The 25,949-nt window shown below is 54.4% G+C and overlaps 1 protein-coding gene across 7 annotated transcripts; it reads left to right on the top strand.

Moving 5' to 3' along the window:
- Nucleotides 1-4,229: 4,229 nt before the first annotated feature.
- Sh2b3 (SH2B adaptor protein 3) lies at nt 4,230-25,689 on the top strand. 7 transcript variants are annotated; one of them, XM_052168156.1, is made up of 9 exons: nt 4,230-4,324; nt 11,235-11,300; nt 12,170-12,844; nt 21,732-21,833; nt 21,910-22,001; nt 22,081-22,175; nt 22,256-22,470; nt 22,547-22,718; nt 22,812-25,689. In XM_052168156.1, exons 3-9 carry the CDS (start codon nt 12,197-12,199, stop codon nt 23,135-23,137), a joined length of 1,650 nt encoding a protein of 549 aa, XP_052024116.1. In that variant the 5' UTR covers nt 4,230-4,324; nt 11,235-11,300; nt 12,170-12,196; the 3' UTR covers nt 23,138-25,689. The 7 variants fall into 7 exon arrangements, with proteins under 7 accessions (XP_052024116.1, XP_052024117.1, XP_052024120.1 ...); XM_052168159.1 differs by lacking the exon at nt 4,230-4,324 and adding an exon at nt 4,373-4,455; XM_052168158.1 differs by lacking the exon at nt 4,230-4,324 and adding an exon at nt 4,666-4,992.
- Nucleotides 25,690-25,949: the final 260 nt, after the last annotated feature.

The following is a 25,949-nucleotide window of genomic DNA, read 5'->3' on the forward strand; positions in this document are numbered from 1 at the left end:
CTGCAGCACCTGGGAAGAGTTGGGCTGCTTATCAGGGAAAGCGCTGGCCTCGGCAATGGGGGGGGGGAGGGGGGGAGGTTGGCACTCCCTCGAGGCTTTGAAGCATTTGTGGCTCCTCAGGGTGTCTTGTTAAAGGGGTGTTGGGGGACTCTTATGGGTAGTGCTATTCTAATGTCAGATATGTCTCTCTCGGAGTCTGTGTGTGGGGCAGGGGTTCTGTGCTTACTGCAGGAGGGCGGGGCCGCAGTGCAGATGGCAGCTGTCTGCGCACTCCTTGCGTTTTGTCACAGGCAGGAACGTTGGGAGGGAGAGAGGGGCCTTCTGCAGGAAGGCGTGGAAGTTCCATACCTACACACTGAAGTCTCTTTGGTGAGGTTTCCACGAAGCAGAGCATTTAACAGCAGAAAGCCTGCATCAGCAAATCAAGGGCTACAAACTGTACACTTACTTTATTTCTTCAGCCCAGAATCTCACTATGTACTTCTGGCTGGCCTAGAACTCAGGGTGATCCTCCTGCCTCTTCCTCCAGAGTGCTGTCATTACACACATGAGCCTCGGTGCCAACTTGAGCTGCACATTGTAGTTGACATTAACATATACAAGGTGAGCCGGGCACTGTAATCTCAGTACTTGGGAGGCAGAAGCAGGTGAATTTCTGAGTTCGAGGCCAGCCTGGTCTACAGAGTTCCAGGACGGCCAGGGCTACACAGAGAAACCCTGTCTCGAAAAACAGGCAAAAAAAAAAAAAATGTACAAGGTGGCTTTGAAGGTTCACACCTGTCAACAAGGCGGAGGCTGGGGGACCCCAAGCCTAAGACCACGTGGCCAACAGAGTAAAACCCTTGTCTCAAAAATCCCAGAAACAAGGCCAACTCTGGCAGCACGGGCTGTTACCCCAGCTACTCAGGAGGAGTCTGAGTTGATTGCCTTCCTTGGCTAAGTCTAAGGCTAGCCTGGGCAAACCAATGAGCCCATGCCTCAAAATCAAAAGTAAAAAGAGAGGCTTTGTTGTTGTTGTTGTTTGTTGTTGTTAAAAGCCCTGGGTTTGTGACCAATACTATACTTCAGGCAATAGTTTCACACGTCTTCTCTTTTTTCTTAAGACAGGGTGGCCCTGGCTAGCCTGGAACTCTCTATGTAGACCAGACTGGCCTCAAATTCACCTGTCTCTGCCTCTTGAATACTGGGAGTAAAGACACTGGACACACACACACACACACACACATCATTTTCTTTTGCTTGCTTGCTTTTTTTAAATTTTTTATATTTTTTGAGACAGAGTATCTCACTGAAGTAACAAGTTTGAAGGGGCTACTAGACTGGCTGACCCTCAAGCCCGAGCAGTCCTGTCAGGGTTTTACATGGGTTCTGGGGCTCGAACTCAGGTCCTCATGCTTGCACATAAAGCATGTTACCTCTCCTGCCATGGCCCTGGTCATATCTGGCTGATGTTTGTTGCTCTTAATATTTACCACATGAATGGCTTGGACCGTTGACTTACTAATACTCTTAGCTCTGGTTAAGCTTCATTGGTATCGTCCAGCCGGTTTGCTTTGAGACAGTGTCTCATGTAGCCCACCTAGGCAGGTTTCCAACTCATTAGGTAGCCAAGGCTGGCCTTGAACTCATGATGCTCCTGTCTCAGCTGCTGCTCAGTCTCTCTAGGCCTCCAGTCATTCACTGCCCCTAGCTGATTATTTTGACCCTGACCTTTCTGATTTACAGAACGTGCTAGATTAGGTTTGCTTGTCTGTCCTTCTGACCTAGCCACCTGGGTCCTTGCAGGTGGACCCTGTGCCGCTGCCCTCAGCAGGAAGGAAGGGCGGGTGGCTCGGCCCCTGGGAGTGGACAGACTGCTTCCGGCAGTCCCCGCCAGCCGTGGGAACTGGCGTCCTCCCCCAACCTCCAAGCCCGGCTGGCTGGAGGAGCCAGATCCCGGGGGGCGGGGGGCGCAGAACCCCGGGGTCGCTGCTGTCACCGCAGGGTCCCGCCTGGGAGTCCTTTGCCTTTGGAATGAAAAACACAAATAAATAGAAGACTCTGACGTTGCAGGGCTCTCAGGGAACCCGGACTGGGGCGGGCCCCGCCGGGGCGAGAAGAAACTGAGCGCGAGGAAGGAAACGGGTTTGGGCCTCGGAGAAATCTGGCAGGCAGGGCTGGCCTGTGATTAAAAAGAGGAAGAACCACAAGTCTCCATTTAACTCAGCAGAGCTGCAGTCGGCTGCGAGAGGGAAAGTGCTTGCGGCTGGCAGATTGCAGCCACCATTTGGCAAAGGCTGCCAGTACCCGATGCTCCGCGCGCCTCCGGGCCACCGCGAGGCTGCAGGGACCCGGCAGGCGCCCCAGGTGTTGGAAGGAGCGTGTTATGGGCTAGCCTTCACCGAAGCCCTCCCTAGATGCTGCGTTCCCGAATGGGGACACCTACGCCAGGCTCTGTGGCAGAGCTCATCTGGGCCTCCTCTTTCTCGCAATTCATCATCTCTCACCCCTCTAAAAAACAAACAAACAAACAAAAAACAAAACAAACCGGACTCTGCACCAAGACCTCCAAAATAGCACGTGTAAGCCAACGTGTTCCTCCCTTGTAGGTGGGGCCATTTCTACTTTCTTTTTTTAGGGCCGCTGTTCGGCTGGGAATGCCTTTCCTCCTCCTCCTGTGGGCGAGCTCAGCTTAAATATTACTCAAATATTTCTCTTCCTGCCTCCCAAAGACAACTCCACAACGGACTTGTCACCGATGCTGTCTCCTAGCCAGAGTGCCGCCCCCACGAGGGAATCACTAACTTAGGTCCACAGCACCTTACAGTGCCTATCACATGGTAGACATCGTTTGTTTGTTTTGGGGAGGGAAGGGGAGACTTCTTCCAAGACACTTTGCTCCCAGGCCCCTGCTTGCTGCTGCCTTGCTGCCGGTGGAAATCCCCACCTAAGGGGGAGTCCCTTCCTAAGGGCTCCAACCCAAGCCCGTTCGGTCGGTCCCTAAGCTGCTCTGATGTGAGCAACTTCTTCCAGTCCCTGAGTGGGCTGGGGACACGTGTTGTTTCCATTTCACAGATGAAAAAACTGAGTTGGAGTGGTCAAGTATTTGGTCCCACGCAGCAAGGGGAAGGCAGTGGCTCCAGGGAGCCAGCGGCTCGTGGGAGCCTGTCGTCTGGGAAGGCTTGCAGTGGCCCCTCCAAGCTGGGGGCGTGGGCGGCCTGCTTCCTGTTGGGGGAGGGGGAGGGGACAGGAATTCCTCTTTCCCCTCCCTCCGTAGAGTCGCGGGGAAGACTGGCGTGCAGTGACTCCACTTCAGAACAGGGGCACCCCACTGTTAGCCTATGTGGCGATAGAGAGAAGGTAAAGGGCTAAGGGGCACGCAGACGTGGACGCTCACAGGGCTCGGTTGCCTGGGATGCGGAGGAGCTCTTGGAGAAAGTTTCATCAAGCTAGAGAGCGGCCGGGCGGCCAGGTAGAGAACAGCCTACGCGGCCCGTTCCCGGGCTCCGAGGACCTTAGGAGGGGAGCGGAACACGAATGGATGGCGCCGCCGAGGCAGGACAGCACGACGGAGCCATGGATAGTGGGGCCAGGGCGGGCCTGGCCCCTTCCCCGGGAGGTGATGAAAGCCGCGGTCGCAGTTGCTAGACCCGGCCGGGCAAGCTCTGATAAGGCTCGGCTGGAGGGAGTCCGCAGGGGCGCGCCTCCACGAGGTCCCGAAGATCGGGGTGGCCACGCCCATCGCGCGCCTAGCCCCGCCCCACCTCTAGGGTCCCCGCCCTACTGAAGCACGCGGTGACTGGCCAGCGCGAGGGGGGCGGCACGGAGAAGACTCCTCCCCTTGGAAATTCTTTTTTTTTTTTTTCCCCTCTTCTTTGGGGGTGAAGAGCGCGCCTTCTGGGGGCGGAGCTTGTCCATATTCTACCTTCCTCCGTGCAGCAGGCGGAGGCGCGAGGGGAGGGCGGGGCCGGGGTAGGCTCCACCCCTGGCCTCCGCAGGCGACAACGGGGCGTGGCTCATCGCGGCCACGCCTCCAGGCCGCCCTGCTCTGCCGCGCGCGGCTCGCGGCCGGTTCCTCTTTACATAACGGCGTGGGGCGGCATGGGCTCGGGCCGTCGCCTCCGCCTGGCCGTTCTCCCGCCCGGACTGTCACGGGCCACGGGGTCCACAGCGGCGGCGGTAGCAGCGTCCCGGGGGCGTCCCGGGTCCGCGTCCCCCGGCTGCTGTCAGGAGCTGGCGGCGGAAATGAGGCGCTGGCCGTTTTCCGAGCCGGGGTTTCCTGCCTGAGCGCCGAGAGGCCGTGCGACGCCATGGGCCGGCCGGGCCCCGACCCGCAGCTTGCGCGGTAAGCGCGGCCCGCCGAGCGTGTTGGAGGAACTGGGCCGGGCGGCCGCCCGGGTCCCGCTTCTGTTTTCTGGCGTTTCCTCATTCTGTTTCTCTTCCCCAATCCCAGACCGCAGTGATGTGGGCGCGGAGGTCAGTGCTTGCAGCTGGGGCCTCGGGAGAGGAGCCTGGCGGGGCGCCGCGGGAGGAACCGAGAGCTGTCCCGCCCGGCACACAGCGTGCTTGGCCCCTGCCGGGGGCTCGGGGGCGGGGGGAGGTGGACACGTGTGTCACTGGGGCCCTGGTGACCCACAGGGATGGTATGCGTAGTCCTAAAGGTGAAATCAGGCAGAGATGGTGGTAGGGGGTGGGGCAGGCCATGACAGGCCAGGGCCCACTGGGGAAGTTGAGGTTGTAAGAGCTTTATGCTCTTGGGACACTTTCTGAACCTTGTCCCGCAGGTCCCCTCTCGGAGGAAACTTCTTCTGAGCCAAGGGGTGAATACATTCTGGGACTTGTGCAGTCCCAATGGGCTGGGCGGTCAGCTGGGAAGGGGCTGGCCCGAAGCGGCAGCACCGGTGGCAGCAGTGGTGGCTAAAGAGGAAACAGAGGGTCCCAGAGGCACAGCTTGTGTTCTTCCTCCTCTGCTTTCCAAGATGAGGACCACGACCTCAGTTTCCCCTCTGTTAAGTGAGTAATAAGAGATTTGCGGTGCAGTTTTAATGAGGTGGAATTTGAATGAAGCCTGGGTGGAAGGCACCTGTGGCTGGCTGGGAGAGAGGCTCGATTACAGGCTGTTGGTTTTCAAGCTGTCCAGTTTTATTGACGCTGGCTGTGGGACCTTCTTCAACTCTCCTGAGCATAGCTGCCCTGGGGTTTCCCAAGTCTGTGGGCAGGGACCTCTGAAGGAACCTGGGCAGGGTCAGATGACAACCCCTTCCTGGTCTCGGTTTCCTCAGTTGACACCTTCTTGTGAGGGCCACCAGGGCACAGGATGGCTTGATCAGTAGGGCCGGCAGTCATGACAAGGGTGTTATCTGTTTTGTTGAGGTCATTTCTGCTCCTCTTCCTTCCTGACTCTCTGGCACCAGATGTCATCCAGTGCCTGGTCCTCGCTGTCCAAAATGTTCTTAGACAAGTGACGTCCTTTCCTTTGAGTAGCTGGGCTGTGCAGTCAGCTTGTGTGCCTCAGGCTATGTAGTCTATTTGGGCCGCCCTCTGGTTTCTTCCTCTTCTGGGATAGAGCTGGGTGCTTGGGAGCCCCTTCTGGCTGTCAGGCCCAGAGTGCCCCTCTAGCTGAGCCCTTGAAAGAGGCTTTTGGGGACCTCTAAGGGATCTAACTCCTTGGGCCTATATTACACTCTTTCCAGAGCAGGTCTTTAGGGTCCAGCCCCCCCTTTGAGGCTAGTCAGCTTCTGAATGTCCCATTGCTGTGACTCTGAGTTGTGACTTTGTGGCGATAAAGGCTTTTAACTGCTGGCACACAGAGATGGGACAGATAGTGTTGTTGGAATGAGAGGGCTTCCCTGTCAAGTCCCCACTTCTCCCTGGAGCCGCACTCCGAGAGACTAAGCCAGACTCTAGGGTCTGTAGATGAGGTGAGGCCCTGGGCGAGTTACCTGACATCTCTTGGGACCTGCCCAGAGTCATCCAAGTCTCATGCTCCTCTGGGGTGGTTGTGTGCTATGTGGGAGCCCAACTAGGGGTAGGCGTTTGAAGTAAGTTGGCTGTAACTGGCCTGACTGAATTCTTAGGCTTGGGTCTTCCTGTCTCAGAGCTACAAGTGTTCTTGGAAGTCAGAAGTGGAGGTGCAGTGTTGGCATGTTAGTGCTCGATAAATTCTAGCTGTTGCTCTTAATCCAGGAGTGATTGGTACTTTAATTGCCAGGTTTCCTGGGAAACCCGTCCCCAGGGTTCCTGGGTGTTGAGCATCTCTGGTTGGGCAGGGGAGGGCAGGGCAGGAAGCAGCTTCCATCTGGAGTGTCTGGAGGGGCTGCACGATCCTGCCACCCACCCTCCCCGAGGAAACTGAGGCGAGCAGCTGCTTAGGGGAAATGACTCAGTGGGGGTCACTAGCTGAGTCATGATAGTTGGACCCAGGAGCCCTGCACCCTGGCTCCCAGCTTCCGGGGGCTTGAGGTCCCTAGGGACTGTGTACATCTCAGGCCTGGTTGCTTGTCCTTGGGCACTGTTAGACACCACCTGCGTGGGCCCCAGGAATTGGACAACCAGTGTCTCTTTGTCAGTGCTCTGGGGATCTCATTTGTCACTCCACCCCCCTCCTATCCCATACTGAGCTCTCCAGCCCAGTACCCTTCTCAGTGGGACAAGGGACAAGTCCCTAAGGGACCTGATGGCCTGCCCCGCCCTGGCCAGCCGGAAACCCAGCTGCTGAGCAGATGGCTGAAAGATTTTTCCTCCCACACAACCCTGTCAAGGGTCGGCAGAGGGGCCAGCCCCCTGGCTTCCTTGTGAGCCGGTCCTGGAGCCCCTTGGGGCCTGTCCGGATGTGCCCCCCTAGCTGCTGGGGGGGTTGCAGCTTGGTCTCCAGGGAGGCCTGGAGGGAGGAAGTCTGTGCCCTGCTTGTGGGGCTGACTCACGGCAGCTGACTGGGGGTGGGGCCAGACTTGGGAGTGGGGGCTCCATGTAGCTCTAGAAGTAGGAGGTAGACTTGCCTTTCTGACCCACACTGCTGTCATCTCCAGAGTCCCCGGGACTCATCTGGTGGGGAGGGGCACATCTGGGCCAGAAGCTGTCAGTGTTGCCCTCCTCAAGGCCCCAAGCAGTTCTGGAGTTGGTGAGGCTCTCCCTGGCGGTGAGGCTCTCCCTGGCGGTGAGGTGCATCTGCCATCATTCTGCTACTGTCAGCCCTGGAGCTGGTAAAGGAAATCCTATCTGGTTTGGGGAGGGTACACCAATCTGGGGGGCTGTCCCCTGCTCACCCCACCTCCTGGAGCCTACTTAGAGTGATGGCTGTCTCAAATGTCTGTGTGCGTGCGTGTACCCTACACGCACCTGGCAGGTAGGGTAGAGGAAGCCAGCTGATACTTCCTATTCTGGCCGACTGGGCTAGCCTGGTGATCCCAGTATGGGCTTACTGGCTGCCAGGTGTTCTAGGTAGTCTTTTAGAGCCAAGCTGATTCCCTTGCACCCTGCTTCTTGTGGGTAGAATGTGAGGTTCGTGCACTGGGCCTTTTCAGTTCTGCAGTATGGTCAGTTTGGAGGCCTACTTGGAGGAGGGTTTCTTGTCGCAGCATCTATGGCCTCCCAGACCTGCGGGTGGGTCTCCCCCCTCCCCTCTCCCCAGCCCTCCCTGGCCTGGCAGGTGGAGCCTCAAGGTCTGGAAGCTTCCTCTTCTCCTGTGAGATGGGAATGTCTGGCCGAGCTGAGAGGCTGCTGAGCTGTCTCTGCACTCGGACCAAGGGTGGTCACAGAATCTCACTGCCCGCCCCCAGCACCCTTCCATTCTTGATAACTCAACAGGCCCTGTGTCCTTGGGATGGTTGGGCCTGGGCAGGAGCACCAGCCAGGCTGTGGCTCCCAGGGACCAGCACTGCCTGTCTCAGCCGCCTGTGGCAAGCTGAATGGAGCAATGCGGGTGTTAAGGGATGCTGCCCACCTTGCTGACTGCAGGGAGCTAGTGGCTCAGCATGTTTGCCATGCATACTTGGGGTTGGGGCAACCCACCTACCCAGGGCCCAGCTCTTTATCACTGTGGCTCCGACGAAGGGGGGGGATGGTAATCAAGAGAAGCCCCTGAGGCAAAATCAAGGTGTGCAGATGAGACTGTGTCTTTTGTGGGTGAGGAGAGCTGTGCCTGCAGCCACACTGACATAGCATATCACAAGCCTAGTATGAAGTGCCTGCAGCCACAGTGACACAGCATATCACAAGCTGGGTGTGAAGTACCTGTAGTCACACTGACAGCATATCACAAGCTGAGTGTGAAGTGCCACAAGCTGAGTGTGAAGTACCTGTAGTCACACTGGCACAGCATATCACAAGCTGAGTGTGAAGTGCCTGTAGTCACACTGACACACAGCATATCGCAAGCTGAGTGTGAAGTGCCTGTAGTCACACTGACATAGCATATCACAAGCTGAGTGTGAAGTGCCTGTAGTCACACTGACATAGCATATCACAAGCTGAGTGTGAAGTGTCTGTAGTCACACTGACATAGCATATCACAAGCTGAGTGTGAAGTGCCTGTAGTCACACTGACAGCATATCACAAGCTGAGTGTGAAGTGCCTGTAATCACACTGACAGCATATCACAAGCTGAGTGTGAAGTGCCTGTAATCACACTGACAGCATATCACAAGCTGAGTGTGAAGTACCTGTAGTCACACTGACAGCATATCACAAGCTAGGTGTGAAGTGCCTGGGGCTGAACTTTGCTCTTTTCTTTCTCACAGCTTCTCTGTCCCAGGGTTATCACAAGTTCAGCAGCTGAGCTTCATGTCCTGGCACATGAGAGTGGTATCAGTCACTGGAGGGACCACCTTTATGCTGCCTGGTCCCCGGAGCCTCCATGCTGCTGACCTAGAATTGGGTCCCTCCTGAGGCTTGGGCCTTGCTGGGTGGCCTGACTCATCTGTACTGCTTTAAGTGTCAGCAACAAATAGCATAGCCACTCTCTTTGCCAGCCTGTGCCAACCTACTACAACTCTTGAGTGCAACTGGGTTACCCATCAAAGCCTGCTTGCGGGCCCCGCTGCCCCTGGGCAGGGTTGGATGGAGGCAGTCCCTAGGTTCCTGGGGTGGGTGCTAGGCATGCTCTCTTCCTCCCAGGGTGTTGCTAGTCCCATGTTGGAGTCGGGGTGGCTGGCATGTGACCTGACTGGAGTCCCAGGCTGCCCTGCCTGGCTGCCAAGGGATCTGGGATACTTGATCTCAGTGGGCCTTGGGGTGGCAGGTGATCTCAGAATGGTGACAGTGCATGGGGCACTGTGGCTGACTCAAGCCTGTGCTGTGAGCAGGCCCATTGGGACCCATCTCCTCTAGATGGTGGCCGGGCCTTGAGTACGCCCACCTCCCTGCCTCGTCTCCCTATCCCTGACTTGGACTTAAGGACGGAACATCCAGCTACTTTCGATTCAGAGAGCCATTTTAATGTGAGCGGATGTGCTTTGTTTGTAGGTTGCAACTATTTCTAAACAGTTGGTAGGTTGGGGCTGTGAACAGGGGCACTGGTCACCTACTTCAGTAGAGCTGAAACGGTCCTTCACATTCCTCGCTCGGGGCTGTAAGCTTTGTGGGGTGTAGGGAGCAGCTTGGTTCCTGGGGTGCACCTGGGCCCTTTGGAGTGCCTTCTGTAGTTCTGTCACCTGCATTTTTCATTCCTATACCATAGGGGTTCAGTGATATCTGAAGGTTATCTTTGCAGGAACAGTGGCTAGGAGTGGTGGGTCACACGAGGGTCACGGGAGTGAGCACACAGCTGGGCCTGGCTCTCGGGGAGCACTGAAGGTCCTGCCAGGGTCTGGCTCTGCAGCTGAGCCTTAGACCCTGGCATACAGAGTGAATAAATAGGCACACACTCCAGATGAAGGGGCAGGTATGGACCAAGTTCCATTCCTGGCACCATAGAAACCCAGTACATGGTGTAAACCCGACACTCAGAAGCTGAGGCAGGAGGAGGCCATCCTGAGAGAGAAGAGAAAATACCCCTTACTCATGCCGGGCCTGCAGGGGGTGACGTACCACGGCCAGCTTGGTTAAGTGTCTGTCTGTGTCTTGGAGCCCTTGCTGTGGCAGGAGAGCAAGCATGTGCTCTGGGTGTGGTGGAGATGGCCACTGACAAATCCTCACTGCTCAGGACAGTTCTGGACTTGTGCTCCTCCTGTGGGGTAATGAGGGTTGCAAGAACACAGCCCAGTGACCTGTAGACTGTGGGTCAGCCTGTGGGTCTCCAGGCTGGGAAGGCCGTGCCTGAGTCCTGTGCCACCGCCTGCGGTACAGGGACATGGCACTAATCAAGGCTAGGAATCTCCCGGGAGTAGGTGCTCCCCATGGGGTGGTGAACAGAATGACATGGGCCTGGTTAGATTTAGCCTGACCCCTGGCCTGTGCGGCTGTGTGCTAATGACTTTAGAGTTTTGTGGCATGGTATACAAAGTACTGACAGTGCAGAGTGCCTCCCAGTGAGTTCACAGGCCTTTACATTAGAGTTGAGGTGTCAGTCAGGGGCTGGTCACCCTTCTGTGTCTGTTTTGGATCTTGCAGAACACAGGCCACAGAGGAAAAAGTGATTTGTGGGGTAGGGGCAGCAGAAAGAGTCCCATTTCTGGACCCAGATGCCCCCTTCTAGCTCCTGACAAATATTTAATGAGCGGGAAATTGAGGTGAACACATGCCTGGTCCTCCCAGGCACTGCAGTGAGCCTTGCAGTGAGCTCTGGATTGGGGGACAAGCCTTGTTTGATTTGACAGGTCTCATAAAACACAGGGTGGCCTTGAATTTTCTGTAGCCAAGGATGACCTTGGACTCTTGGTTTTTTCAGTACTGGGATCACAGAGCACCACACTAGCTAAGATTTGAAATATCTTACCTGTTCACTGTGTGTCCTCTGGGCCACTGCAGTGCATGGCACACAGCAGGCCCTCAGTATATTGTGGGGAGTGCCTGAGGAGTGGTGGAGGCAGGTCTTGTGCACCGGCCGCTCAGTGCTTACCCTGGTCAGACAGCACGGACAGTGCAGGATTAACCCGCCTCATCCAGACTGTCGTGCACCTGCGACTCCGAGTTCTCTGTCAAGCTTAGAGATGCTTATATCCCTGTAATCACGTCTGGTCATTACAGGCCGCTTTTCATCTTTTGTGTGGTTGTCCCCATACTCACAACATGAGGACAGCGGCCAGTCACGCTGAACTTTTCCGGATTTTAAGCCATTTGTAATTGAGTTTTTCCTTCAACACTCTGACCTGGGCAGGATGAGCTCCTCTGACATGGGAAACTGAGGCGGAGAACCATGAGGTCACTCAAGATCACGTAACTGGTGAGAATGGGCCTGGAATTTGGGCCCACTAACCATATTTTCTAGAGATGATACTCCTCTGCCTCAGTTACTCCCCTGAACCCCAAATCTGCCCTTACAGTCTTCCATTTCAGGATGGGTTTGCCCTCCAGGCCTTTCTGGTTCACCATTACATGTTCCCTTAAGAAATGTGTTCCCATACCGTAGCAACTAGCTGGAGAAACACATGAGCCTTGGTTTGTGCGCTGAGTAAATAGGTCCTACAGGGTGGACGGTGGGCTCGAGCTTGGAGCTTCCTGAAAGAGGTGGTAGATTGCCCCTGACTACTCCTATGGGACAAACCAGGGTCCTTGCTTCTGTAGCTTTACCTGCTGATTGGGGTTATCACCAACAGCAGGGAGCTGTTTAAGGGTCTTAAAAACCCTTAATTGTGGGAAATGAGTCTAAAATTCCTCTTGTCAGACTGTCCCCTACAGAAACTATACTGCTTTAGCGCACCCAGCATAGGCGGTGGGAAGTCTGTTTTAGTCTTTACAAAGTAGCCCAGGCTATCCCATCAGTTTTCACTTGGGTGTGCTTTGAGTAGCCCGTTTCCCAGTAGGGAGTTCCTTTCATCCGAAACTTCACTTCATATGGTCAACTGAAGCCTGAAAATACTAGATGGAAAATTCTAGAAAACCCCAAGCATGGCTCTGAGGGGTGCTGAGCTCTCTGAGCTACCCTGAAGGAGGCAGTGCCTCCCTGGTAGATCTCGCCACCCCACTGTATCCTCCACGTGGGAGCTGCGGGCCCACTGGCTTGCTGGCTTCCACGTGCGGGGTGGGTGTTCCGGGGTGGTTGCGGGGCCGGGGATGTTTCCTGGGCTCACTGCATTCCGACTTGTTTTCCAGCTCGGCCACCCCGCCTCGTTCTCCACCATGACCGAGCCCACCGTGCAGCCGTCCCGCACGTCCTCCGCACCCGCCTCGCCAGCATCCCCGCGCGGCTGGGGTGACTTCTGCGAGCGGCACGCGGCGGCGGCAGCGCGGGAACTGGCCCGCCAGTACTGGCTGTTTGCGCGCGCGCACCCACAGCCACCGCGCGCCGACCTGGTGTCGCTGCAGTTCGCCGAGCTCTTCCAGCGCCACTTCTGCCGGGAGGTGCGCGAGGGCCTCGCGTGGCCTCTGGGACACGACTACCGCGCTACTGCACCACCCCGCCCCGCGCTGCCCAAGGCGCGCAGCTCCGAAGACCTTGGCCCGCGGCCCGCCTGTGCCCTGCAGCACCTGCGCCGCGGCCTGCGCCAGCTCTTCCGCCGCCGCTCGGCTGGGGAGCTGCCGGGGGCTGCCAGCGACACCAACGACATTGATACCACCGTCGCCACCAGGCCGGGCCCGGCCCGCAAGTTGCTACCCTGGAGCCCGCGAGAGCCGTCCGCAGAGGTGCTCAAGGAGCTGGCATTGCGCTACAGCCTGGCGGACGAGGCGGCAATGGACAGCGGTGCACGCTGGCAGCGGGGTCGCCTGGTGCTTCGGTCTCCAGGTCCAGGCCACGGCCACCTTCTGCAGCTCTTCGATCCGCCCAAGGTGAGCACCCAGGAGACAGTGCTACAGTGTGCCCACAGCTCAATAGGCACCCTGTGGCCCAGTCTTCCAGGACAGTGAGTCTGCCACCCCGGAGAGTTGAAGGACCTGTTCATGCTGTTAATGGGTTGGAGCATGTTGGTTCAAAGTCTTTGAATGTCCAGATATACCTAACGTGGACATTGGAGCTTCCAGGAAGTCCATGAGGGCTGAGTGGCATCCCTGGTGTGCCCACTCTGCAGTTTCTTAGACTTTTGTTCCTTTCTCGCAGGTTGCCCTGGCTTCAGTTACTCTGCTGGCAGGTGAGGCTAGGGTCTCAGTGCTTCAGCCTGCAGCTGGCATCCACCCATCCTGTGTGCATGTGTGAAGCCTGGCTGGCTGCCTGTCGTGATTTCTTCTGTTCTCTGTGGTCCCATTTTGTGTAATAGCCTGGCTGTGAGTAACAGTGGTGTGAGCCCAATCCCGAGGCACTGCTGGTGATATTCAAGCATATGCTGAACAGTGATCACAACCAGATAACTCCCTACTGTGTGCTAAACACACAGTAGGGGCTGAGAAGCTCTTCTGTTGGGAGCTGTGGAAGGGGCAAGCCCCAAGAGCATGCAGTTAGCACTGTTGCAGTAGAAAGGTGTGCTAGGGTAGCAAAAGACAACTTTCCTGCTAATGACTGCTACATGGTGGTGCTCTGAAGCTCTGAGTCTCAGTGTGTACCACCAAGTGACAAGAGGCACACACAATATCCCTACTCTCTGCCTTCTCTCTCCAGTTTGGATATATGATAGCATCTTGCCTAGCTAGCTCTTGAACTAGCTATGTAGAGGATGACCTTAGGGTTTGAACATATCTGTACCTCCTGGTTACTGGGGTTACAAGCATGTCCCGCCAGGCCGACTTTTGTGGTGTTAGGTGTTGGACCTTGTGCACGGTCAGCAGGACTCTGCTCACCAACTTACACCCTCAGTCCCGATGTTTATTTTTAATTGTTATGTGTGCACATATGTGAGCACCCGTGTAAGTGCAGCTCAGAGACCAAAGGTATCCTGTTCCCTGGAGTTGGAGTTAAAGGCGGTTGTGAGCCACCGGGTGTGGGTGATGGGAATCAAACTCAGGTTCTCTGCAAAGGCAGCAGATGCTCTTAACTGCTGAGCCCTGTCAGCAGTGGTCTGAGTTCATCTTGTTCTGTGTGCTTTTCAGTGCCAGCTCTAGCCTACTGTTTTACTGATAGCTACTGCTCAGTGGTGTGGTGTGGTGTCTCCCTCTTCAGTGCTTTCTTCCCCACGGATAGGATCCTGCACCAGCCTCTCAGTGCTGGTACCATGAGCATATATGCTCCTGTACTTGGCTTTCTGGGGACTTTTCTGAGTAATGTCACAGTGACATTCACACATAGGTCTCTGCAGGACATGTGCTTTCGTTTCTCATGGGTATATTCCTGGAAGTGACTTTCCTGGTGACATTGACTTTTCCCAAGTGGTGTGCCAGCTGAAGTCCTTAGAGGTGGCAGCAGGGGAGATCCCTGCCTCCATAGCCTCACCGACTCTTGCTCCTGGTCAGCTCCGGTAGGCACATGCTTGTGCCACCTGTGATGTATTCTTTGTGAAGAGTCTGTTGTATCCCCACCCCACCCCGCCCTTCCCTTTGTGTATCTGTGTTTGGGGGTGCTTGTATGTGGAGGCCAGGAGACAACCTCAGGGGTTCCCCCTTTGCTCTCTACTGTATTTTTAAAGACAAGCTCTTTGAACTGGGAACTCATCAATTCAGCTGGTCCACCTGTCCAGTGAGCCCCAGGGTCTGCCTGCCTGTGTCTCCTCAGCGCGGGGCTGTGTCCAGCTGCTGCCCTGAGTTCTTGGGTTCCTGTTTGTGGGTCATACTTTACCAACTGATCCATCTCCTTCACCCCTCTGCCGCCTTTTCTAAAGACTTGGATAGCTTGTGTGTGGTATGGGCATTGCTGTGTTGCAGATGTCATGACACACAATGTTGACTGCCTTCTTACCAACTCAAGTTCCCACCTTTTATGGTGATTCACTCGATGTAATTTAGTTTTTGGCTGGGATGGGAGGTGTGCCACGGTAAGAGGGAAACATGTAGAGTCAGTTCCCTCCTTCCCCCACCTGGGTCTTAAGGAATGGAACTTGGGTACCTGTTGAGTCATCTTGACAGCCTTTATTTTCAGAAAGCATCTCCCTATGTAGCAGAGGTTGGCCTTCAACTCTTGAATCTCTAGCCTCAGCATCCTGATTTGTAGGCGTCACCACAATTAGACAAGCACCCCATCTCAATGCTTTCTGTTCCTTTTTAAGAAACCCTGGCCCACCCCAGGCTTTGTGGGCACTGTCTGTCTTTTCTTCTGGAACTTCCTTGTACCGTTCATGCTGTGGCACTGGGCACCTAGGCTGAGTTGCTATGTGGGAGTGAAGACTGAGGCAAGGCCACCACGCAGTGCCTGTGGCTGCTTGGCTGCACACTGGAGAGACGTGTCCTTTACGCAGGACCTGCCTCTGCTTCTGGCTTCTGTTAGCCAGTACTGTAGGTTGTAACAGAAGCGCTGTCTAAACTGAGTTAGCTTTTCTTTCTCCTCCCCTGCATCAACCCCCCTCCCCCCATATAGGGTCCAACTCAGTAGCCTCGGTTTATCTGGAGATATAGCTCAGGTTGGCCTTTACCTGAAGGCAGTCTTCCTGCCCCAGCCCCTGAGTGCTGGGGTTATAGGCATTTGCTCCCACACTTGATCACTTGTGAGTCTGAAGGGCAACCCACTGACTGGCAGCAGGGCACAGTGGGCCCACGGCCCCAAGGTAGAGCTGTGGCACATATTGGAAGGGAGAGCCATGGAAGCTGCCTGGGCTGGGTGGAGGCTACACTGAGGACTTAACCCTGCTCCAGACATGCACACAGGGCAAGCAGACCCTTTACCCTTAGTTAAAAGAAACCACGAAGAGAAATTAATTCTAACTAGGTATGGTGGCACAACCTGGGCAATGACAGCATCAGTTCAGGGTTATTAGTCTTGGTTACATATAAAAATTGGAACCAGCCGGGCCCATGGTGGTGATACATGCCTGTAATTCCAGCACTCTGGGAGGCAGGTGGATTTCCAAGTTCGAGGCCAGCCTGGTCTACAGAGTGAGCTTCAGGACAGCCAGTGCTACACAGAGAAACCCTGTCTCAAAAAAACCGAATTAAACAAACAAACAAAAAAAACCCCCCAAATTTGGGACCAGCTTGGGCTACCTGAGTTCCTCAAAAATGTTAAAAAAAAAAAAAAGACATAAAGCTAGATAAGATGGCTGTGTCCCTCCTCCCCATATCCTAGAAGCTGAGGCAGGAGGACTGTGTGTGCAGGATACAAAATAGGCCCATCTCAAACATCTGACACAGGAGGGTCCCAGTACCTAGTCTTCCCTGTGTGATCAAGAAGACACTAGAGGACATCACTAGCTGAGGAGTGGCTTCTGTTTGAATGTATGCCCCAGCTGAGGGCACTACTGAGGTACTGTAGGGACGCCTCAGCCTCTGCACTTCCCAGGGGACCAAAGGCTCTGGGCTGCTGGTCCCTACTGCTTGGCCCAGTTGGCAGCAGTGGTTTTCAGGCCTGGTGCCTCTCCTAGCCCCATGGAGCAGCAGGCCAGGCCAGGCTTGATCTCCCTTTGGTGATGCTGAAACCCTAGTGCCGCCACTCTTCGTGGCTCTGTGGTGTCAGGAGTGACTCTGGAGTGGGCCTTGCATGAGAAAGGCAGTGGGAGTGAGGGTCAGAGTGGAGAGTGCAGCAGGAAGAGAGCTGGGTGCAGGCCATCCTAGTGCCAGTGCTCCCTCCTGTGCTGTTTTAGAAGCTGGGGTGGTGATGGCAGGAGGGCAGAAGGACAGGGAGGCCACGAGGCCTGAGGAGCCTGGGACATGCAGGGACTCTTCTTCCCTACTGTGTGGGAATGAGGAAGCGAAAGAAAGGGCTGGCCACTGCTGGCCTGGCAGTTCCTCCAGGCTGGGGAGGAGGTGACTGGAAGCCTGGTTCCAGACTCTGTGGTCCTATAGCCCCTCCCCCCCACTCAGCTACTTGACCCTCAAAAACAGGTCTCCCCTTGGGCCTTTTGAGCAGCTATCCCTGGTGTAGTGCCTACCCTTTTACACCATCGCTTTCCCTGTGACAAGCACTATAGTTGACTTGACCATGGAATCCTCCCACAATACCTTTGGGGGCTTATCATGAAGTCAACTCTCAGATAAGAAGACTGGTCCAAGGCCACACAGCCTAGAGATGGAAGAGGCAGAAATGGGGTCTTGTATGAACACAGGTTGTATTTAAATAAACATTCCCCTCTATCCCCAGTTTGTAAAGCAAACCCTGCCTGCAGAAGCCACACTCAGAGGTCATAGTTCTTGACAGGCCCACCCATCTTGGGCCACAGGGGCAGATGTCTACGCCTTTCTGAACTGTGAACAATTAAGGGGCTTGCTGTGTCCTTAATGGGTTCTGTTGAAAACTCAGGCCGTGCGGATGCTGCATGCAGGCAACTGGTGGCTGTCAGACCTCAGCTCATTCTGTGAGTCCAGAGTAGAGCATGCCTGCTGCCATCACGGAATCGGGGCTGTGGGCTCGGTGTTGGGGTCATGGCTGAGGCGCTGTGGTGGGCACTGGGAGGTGCAGGTCTGAGCTCATATTTTGGCTTGTGTTCTTGGGCTGAGAACTTGAGCTTGTGAACCTCAGCTTCTCATTAAGGCAGACAGACTGCTCTGGCCACACCCATTGTGAGCAGCAGAAATGTGACTCCCTGCATGGAAGGCCCCAGACCCGAGGATGGTGTCCCCTGTTGGTAGCTCCATGCTGGGGACATCCCCTGCCCACAGCTTTGTGAGTGGAAAAGGAAACAAGGCTTCAGAAGGGCCCCAGCACAGCCCTGTGGGCAAAGGGCTCTAGCCCTCCCTCCTCTCTGTCCTCTGGCCAAGGCTGGGATGGGTGAAGAGAGACCCTCCTGGGGAGACCAGCCACCCGGCTCTGGCCCCAACACAGGCGCAGGAAAATTTCTTGTTCCTAGGCAGTTATCTGAAGGGGCCAAATGGCCTCAGCATGCTGCTGCCACACCACCTAGGAAATTGATAGATTGTCTAAAGTGACAAACCACAGATGGACTCCCCAACACTCACCTGTCCTTGGCTGCAGAGAATACTGTGTCACCAACTGTCAGTATGGCAGACACCTGTACCCAGTTCATCCAGCACTGAGCAGCAGCCGCAGACTCTCCTGGGTAAGTTCCTAAGAGGGTAGTGTTGGGCTAGGCTCCTCTCCCCAACCCCAGCGTCCAGATTCCACTGGAAGACCATTTCACTACCATAAGTTCACCAGTCCAGAGTGGTGTGGCCATCACCACTGTCTCCTAGGACATTAGCTGGTTTCAAAAGGACTCAAACTGGGCATGGCCTTTGTATATCTGAGTTATATCCTTTAGGAAGCTCCCAAGTCACATCCATTATCTTGTGCCTTTTCATGGCCAGACAGTAGTCCCTTGTATGGACTTTCCATTATTTTCTTTCCTAATTTATGACTAGGTGCAAATCAGGTTGTTTCCACTTGGAGAATTATAGTGAATAATGCTTTGAACATCAGTGCAACGTATCTTAGTCAAGTTGTTCAATCTATGCTTAATATTTGAGGAGCTGCAAAATTACAACAATTACAACACAGTGATATTCCCACAAAAAGCACACATAGGTCTCCCTGTGACTTATTTGTATCTCCATATTGCCTGCAGCTGTTGGGGCCTGAGCCAGAATTGGGCTTGGTTCTGTGGCTGGCTAAAGTGTCTTTCCTATGTGCAGTGACATGTTCATGTTCTGCTGTGTCCTGCAATCAGGGCACCGGCATTACCCGCTGTCTTGTAACCCCACCTTACACCATGTATTCTCAATTTAGCCTAGAATTTGTAACTATTTTGCCTCAGCTTAAGCTCTACGTTTGTACCACCATGCATGTGTGTGTTCCGGCAAGCTGCAGGGTGGGTGCTGGGAACTGGACTTGGGTATTATGGAATAGCACAGAGGGCTCTAAACTGCCTATTTCTCCAATCCAGTCCTTTTTGGATATGAGTGTGACTGACCATTTTTCTTTTTTTTTTAAAGCAAGGTTTTTCTGTGTAGCTGATTGTCCTGGAACTGAACTGTGCAAAATAAAACAGATCCACCTGCCTCTGCCTCTGCCTCCTAAGTACTGGGATAAAAAGGTGTGTGCCACCACACTCAGCTGCTGTTTCTCCTAGACCATAACATTTGCTTTAATAATGCATTGGCCTTAGCATATCAACACAATTGTACAACTGTCTCATTTTAGCTCTCACTTGAGCGGAGCGTACCTCTCAGCAGTCCGTGCTCCTTGTATGCGGATGGATTCTGTTGCTCTTGTTTTTTGGTCATTTCATTGGAGCTCGGGCCTTATGATGCACGCTAGGCAAGGCACCTGTCACTGAGCTGCACCCCCCGCTACTCTTGTACTTTAGGTCTCAGTAGGCCATGACTTGTTTCTCTGCACCTTGAGCTCATGATGTAATCAAGGATGACCTGAACTTCTAATCCTACTGAAATTTGTGCCACATCTGGTTTTTGTGGTACTGAGAGCTAAGTTAGGGCTCTCTGCACGTGCGGCAATTTACCAACCTAACTCCATTTCTACCCTCTGCTGTCTGTCTTGCTGATTTGCCTCATGCCACGGGTCTGGTCCTGTCTCTGATCTCAGCTCCCCGATATGAAGCTTGTTAGATCTCTGCACAGCTGATCATCAGTGCCGCCTGCCTCTAGGGCTGTGTCCCACTCCAGAAAGGTTTCCTCTGGGGAACTCTACCTTGCCCTGACAGGCAGTGTTCTGGGACTCCCTTGTGCTTGTGAAGGGTGCCTACTTGGGGCTCTTCTTAACAGGGTCATCCCCCAATTCCTTCACCCTCTTCACATACACACAGAGCCTTACATGATGGCAAGGGTCTGCCCCCTGTGCTACTGGCTCCTTTCCCTCGGTTATGCACTGTCTTTCCTGTGACACCTTAGCCACTTTGACTAGCTTGCAAACCCCATCTCTTGGAAGTATCCTGTTGGGCACCCTGTGTTCCAGTGCTGAGGCGGCCCTTCTAGCTATAGCTCCTGACTGACTAACTGTTGTGTGACCATTGCCTCTGTGGCTGCTCTGGAGCAGTTGTGGCTCATGTCCCCAGGTAGGGCCTGCTGGGCTGGGGCAGAGCACTTCCCAAGAGACCTTGGTACCAAGTCTGTTTGACCTATAGGTAACCTTGGGGGGAAGAGGGCCAGCAAAGCTGCAGGGGCCATGAGCCTGGGATTTGTAGACTTCCTTACAGGAGTCAGCAGCCTAAGATGGAAAAGAACAGTCAAGAAGAAGCATGGCCTCCACAGTCTGGGGCAGACTTGTCTTCAGATTGACTTCTGGTCTGGTTAGCTCCCAAATGTCTCCGTGTAACCCTATCATCTAACCGAGACCTATTTTGGAACAAAGCAGGGTATCTGTTTTTGTTTTGGAAAAAGCTCCATATTATCCCGTGACACATACCAGGACTGTTATCCTTAGACCTCAGTTCTCTTCTTTATCAGTAGGTCCTATTTCCGGTCCTCAGGTCAGAGAGTGATGCTAGGCTCTAGCATGGAAGCTCCTTCAGCCCAGGGGAGGTTCACTAGGCAGTCCTGGATGAGGCCATTACTGTGGTCCCTCAGGCCTCCACACAGTGTAACTTAGTGGAAGCTTGTGGTCTGCTGGGCCATGGCTGTCTGTTGAGGAATTCAAGGTTCTTTCTGTGGTGGGTGTGGCTTCCCTGGGCCAGGTGCCTTCAGAGCCCTATGAAGATGAAGTATCTTCAACAGGCTGTTGAAGACACTGCTAGGTGCTAAGACAGTTTTCTGTCCCTTGACACATGAAACCATGTGGCTTTAAGAGTGACCAGAAATCAGCACAAGGACCCAAGGCTGCAGCAATGGCTCTAATGTCCCACTCTGTGTACACCGATGAAACCACAAATGCCTGGACGCTCCAGTCCCTCAGCCATCCCAAGCTGGATCTGGGTCAGCACTTATTGTTAAGGCTTGACCAGTGAAGCATGTTGGTAAGAAAGAATCTAAGGCCTCCAAATGTACATAGGGTTCTGGCTAGATGCTCCCACAACCTGTATCCCCTCAGAAATCCAACCAGATGGACCAGAGGCCAGTGTTTAGACGCCAGGTTCACAGCCTAGTACAGGGTCAGGCATCCTATTAGGTAGCTCAGGACAGGCACTGTGACTCATACTTTTAAGGCTTACACAGGGAGTTGGAAGAGTTTGGACTCCTGTACACAGCAGTTGTGGACAGGAGTTAGTCATGTCTTCTTACCCACTTGGCCAATCCCCAGTAGGTCCCCCTTCACTCCTGTTAACAGGCAATTGGCCAAAGCTGCTGGGGTGGAAGTGGACTCTGCAAAGCGCAGAGTTAAAGCTGGGCTCTGATGGACTTGGCAGCAATACCTGCTGGTCTCTAGCCTGAGACAAAAGCCATGGAGGGAGGGGAAAGGCCTGTCAAGTCCTTCGCCCTTCCTACCTCTCTGGCTCTCCCAGTTAATTATCTCCTAGTCTCTGCTCAAACCCTCTCAGCAAATTATCTTATCACAAGAGGAAATAAAGGACCAGAGGGCAGGGAAGGGGTGGCTTCCCTCCTAGAACTATGACCCTGACAACTGGCATTTGTGGGACCAGCCAAAGCCAGAAGGGTGGATTCTTCAAGCCATGATATAAATGACTTTTGCAGCTTGTTGAGAACTGTTGCATGAGAAGGATGTTCTGTGCCTCCTTCCTCTGGAGAGATGAGAGACAACCTGCGAGGCCTGACGGGTGGGGGGAGCCTCGAATGACCGACCCTCTTGCTATCCTAGAGCTCGAAGCCCAAGCTCCAAGAGGCCTGCTCCAGCATCCGGGAGGTCCGACCATGTACACGCCTGGAGATGCCTGACAACCTCTACACCTTTGTGCTGAAGGTGAGTGCCGGGGCTGTGGCTCCTGGGAGACGGTGTTCTCTCCTCAAACGCACAGCTGAGTGTCTCCTTTCTGCAGGTCCAGGACCAGACAGACATCATCTTTGAGGTGGGAGATGAACAGCAGCTGAACTCATGGCTGGCAGAGCTCAGGGCAAGCGCAGGCCTAGGGTGAGGACTGTCCCTGCCCACCCTTGGGTCGTGTTGGTTGTCCCTGCTGGCTTCCTTCTGACCCAGCCTTTCCCTACAGGCTGGAGCACCTGGACACAGAGTTACCTCTTTCCTTAGTGGCAGAGCCTGGCCCAGCTAGATCCCCAAGGGGAAGCACTGACTCCCTGGACCAAGGTATGTGCCAGATCCTTGGTCTCTGGGTGTCCTTGGACATGTGGCCCCCCTACGGGTCACCACCACCATCTTTCCGCCAGGTGCTTCACCTGGGGTAATGCTGGATCCAGCCTGCCAGAAAACAGATCACTTCCTGTCCTGCTACCCCTGGTTCCATGGCCCTATCTCCAGGGTGAGGGCCGCACAGCTGGTTCAGCTGCAGGGCCCTGATGCCCACGGTGTGTTCCTGGTGCGGCAGAGTGAGTCCCGGAGAGGGGAATACGTACTCACATTCAACTTACAGGGCAGAGCCAAGGTAGGGGCAGGAACTGGTGGACTAGGGCCGGCAAATGCAGCCTGGGCAGCAGGCTGACCTCTGTCCCTTTCCACAGCACCTCCGCCTGGCGCTCACAGAGCGCGGGCAGTGCCGGGTACAGCATCTGCGCTTCCCCTCGGTGCTGGACATGCTCCGCCACTTCCAGCGCTCCCCCATCCCACTTGAATGTGGGGCGGCCTGTGACGTCCGGCTCTCTGGCTACGTGGTAGTCGTCTCTCAGGCACCAGGTAGGAACCCAGGTCGTGGTCAAGGGTGGGTTGCAGCAAGCACACATGTGCACAAAGCTTTTTGAAGACTCATCATCCATGTCATCTCTCCAGGTTCCTCCAACACTGTCCTCTTCCCCTTTGCCCTTCCTCACTGGGACTCTGAGCTGGGTCATCCCCACCTCAGCTCTGCTGGCTGTCCCCCCGGCACCGGCCATGGTGCGGAGGCTCTCCCTGGCCAAGTGACACCCCCTGAGCAGATCTTCCACCTGGTGCCTTCTCCTGAGGAACTGGCTGACAGTCTGCGGCAGCTGGAGCTTGAGTCTGTGAGCAGTGCCCGGGACTCAGACTATGAAATGGACTCTTCACGGGGCCACCTTCGGGCCATTGACAACCAGTACACCCCTCTCTCACAGCTGTGCAGAGATGCAGACTTGTGAATGGAACTATTTTCCTCCCCTCCAGAGAACTACAGGCTGCCTGAGTCAGCCTTCTCCAGCTCAGATGTGCCCTGCTTCTGTGAGACAGACAGACAGACAGACAGACAGACAGACAGACACACACACACACACACACACACACACACACACGGCTGTCAGCCACAGCTAGTCCCTGGCTTTCTCCCACTGTTTACAGATGTAGTTCTTGTGCGCAGGTGCCACTAGCTGGTACCCTAGGCCTAGTCCCCAACCCAGAGGAGGTGGGGCTGCAGGCCCAGAGCTGGCAGTGGAAATCGGCAGAGCTGATGACAGACTTCTTACCAGGTAGGGTCACCAGGAAGCACAAAACACTAACAGTCCCTGGATTCTCACATAGGGAAAGGACAGAAGCTCTGCCAGACGGGCAAGCTTAAAGATCAAAAATGATTCAAACAGTTTACCTCAGAGTCATCATTTTTAAAGGATTCAGGTTTCCATCAACTATTCTAGCTTCTGAGGACCCCGACTGCCAGACTGAAGTCCCCATGCCTCACTCACCCTGAGCCCAGCCAGCATGCTATGTCCTTGTCTGCTCACCCTCGGGATAGTTGCCTGCTATAGGGTAGCCACTGTCCTCCCTAATGTAGAGAATGAAGTGTGTCACCCTTTCAGGGAATTCCAGGCAGCTTGTAGAGAGGGGAGGGTGGCGGCAAGGGACATTCTACCCCAGTGCCTTATGCATTAAAAACAAGACTGTTTTACAAGCAGCTCCACAGTGGACAGGATGACTAGGTGGGGGAAGAGACAAACGCAAAAGGAAGGGCTCCTAGGCTTGACTAGTGAAGCGGTATTTATAGACTCCGCCCCACCCCCAGTGTCTACATCTAGTGGCTTGAGACTGGCTCCTCTGTGGGCCAAAAAGGGAGCTGGCACTGTGCTATGTAGACACTCCTGTAACAGCTAAGTGTTTTGTCCGGTGGCGGCAGGGTCACTGGTGGGAGACTGTTCCTATCCATTCAATCTTTCCATCTAGATTGTGCCAATGCTGTCAGCTTTCCTAAGGGACGGTTCACAGGGACTGGAGTGGGCTATTCGTGGGCATAAGCAATGCTTATAGCAGTGCTTTAGGGAATCACAACTTAACTCCTAGACACGTCAGAGGCAATGCTGCTGCCCTGCTGAAGCCAACAGTACTGACCTCCTCATCTGGTTCCTCTGCACTTCCGCAAGCACATGGGCTTTGGTGAGGGAAGCAGCTGCACCTCCTCTTGAACACTCACCACGATGGTCACAGACCAAGGTGGGTCCTACACAGACAGGTGCAGATGCATGGTCCATCTTTATGATAACTAGCTATCCTTTCATCCTTCATAAGGTATGAACCAAAGATATAAGCAATATCCAACCAGTGGCCCAGAGTCTAATCTACATAGGATGGTTGGCCAGAGGCTAAGCTAACTTCACACTTGGGGCACTCATTTCCCCTGGGCCTTCAGGAGAGAGACTTGCCAGATGCTGTAAACCAGCATCTCTGCCCCACAGTGCCGAGAATCACACTGGGACAGCTTCCTTCCAAAAAATGTAAGACAAAAAAGTATTCTCATGACTCTGGGACAGAGTGACAACACTAAGCCAACACTCCCCCCACCCCCCAGACAGGGTTTTTGGTTTGTTTGAATTTGGTTTTTTCCAGACAGGGTTTCTCTGTGTAGCCCTGGCTGTCCTGGAGCTCACTCTGTAGACCAGGCTGGCCTCGAACTCAGAAATCCGCCTGCCTCTGCCTTCCAAGTGCCGGGACTAAAGGCATGCGCCACCACCACCCAGCAAGCCAACACCTTTTCTTTCTGCTAGAGTACGTGCAGTTGGCTGAAGGGGGCAGGCAAGTTTGAGAGGCCCCAGGCCAGATGCCCTCACCAGTGTGTCAACAGGAGGTATCATTCCCACCCCCAGCAGTCTTTACTGGCCATCACTGGCAAGTTAGGCCACACTAGGCGGGAAGTGTCTGTTGGCCCTCTACAGACAGAATGTAGCTCAACAGTCCCCACACCCATGCTTCCTTCTCCTGAGCACTCAACTACAAGTCACCAGCACCAAAGAGTTAGGTCAACTAACCTGCCTTGACTTTACCAGCAATCCATATGGCTTTATCTGTATAAATCTTCTGCCTCTGATCATTTCTGGATGGTGTAGGAAAAAGGAATAGCGATCATTACAATCTTGGGCCACACAACACTATCTTTACCTAAGTTTCTTAACCTAAATTAAGGCTTCGCCTCTTCTCTGAGGGCTCGGTCTCTTGTTAAATGTTATCTTGGTGTTAAAAATGAACCCCACATGATAGCTTGTCATCTACTGCCTCCTAATGAAGACGCATCTAATGGCCAGCGTGTGGCCGTAATAAGCAGCATTGTGACCACAGGAACGGGGGGGATCTCATCTTTTATCATTATAGCAGATATTTGGCAAATCTTTGTTTTATGTAATGTATGAGTAACTTATTCTTGAATAATGCAAATTTTGCTACAATGTACAAATTGCTGTATGTGAATTAAAAAAGGTTTTCAGAATTACAACCATGACCTCTGCATCTACCCACCCCTCCCACTTGCCTTCCTTTCTGGCTGCCCAACCTGGTTCGGTGCTGTCCATCCCCCGCCACCCCTCTCCCCTATCCCGGCCACACTAGGGAGGGAACAAGGCTCTGTGCTACTAGACAAGTGCTTAGCCACTAAGGACACGCCCTGGGCCTGGTCACATTTCTTTGTTTCATTTTTAGAGAAGTATCTTCTGCCCCCTGCTGGTACCACAGAGCTCAACTGAGCTAGTCAGATCC

The sequence above is a fragment of the Apodemus sylvaticus genome, chromosome 22 (genome assembly GCF_947179515.1).
Source record: "Apodemus sylvaticus chromosome 22, mApoSyl1.1, whole genome shotgun sequence".
NCBI lineage: Eukaryota > Metazoa > Chordata > Mammalia > Rodentia > Muridae > Apodemus > Apodemus sylvaticus.

Excerpts from the sequence above, each read along its gene's own strand:
- Sh2b3 (XM_052168156.1), top strand. The coding sequence starts at position 12,197 with ATGACCGAGCCCACCGTGCAGCCGTCCCGCACGTCCTCCGCACCCGCC. Across the intron at positions 12,845-21,731 it reads AGCTCTTCGATCCGCCCAAG|AGCTCGAAGCCCAAGCTCCA; the intron begins GTGAGCACCCAG and ends TTGCTATCCTAG. Across the intron at positions 22,471-22,546 it reads ACTTACAGGGCAGAGCCAAG|CACCTCCGCCTGGCGCTCAC; the intron begins GTAGGGGCAGGA and ends CCCTTTCCACAG.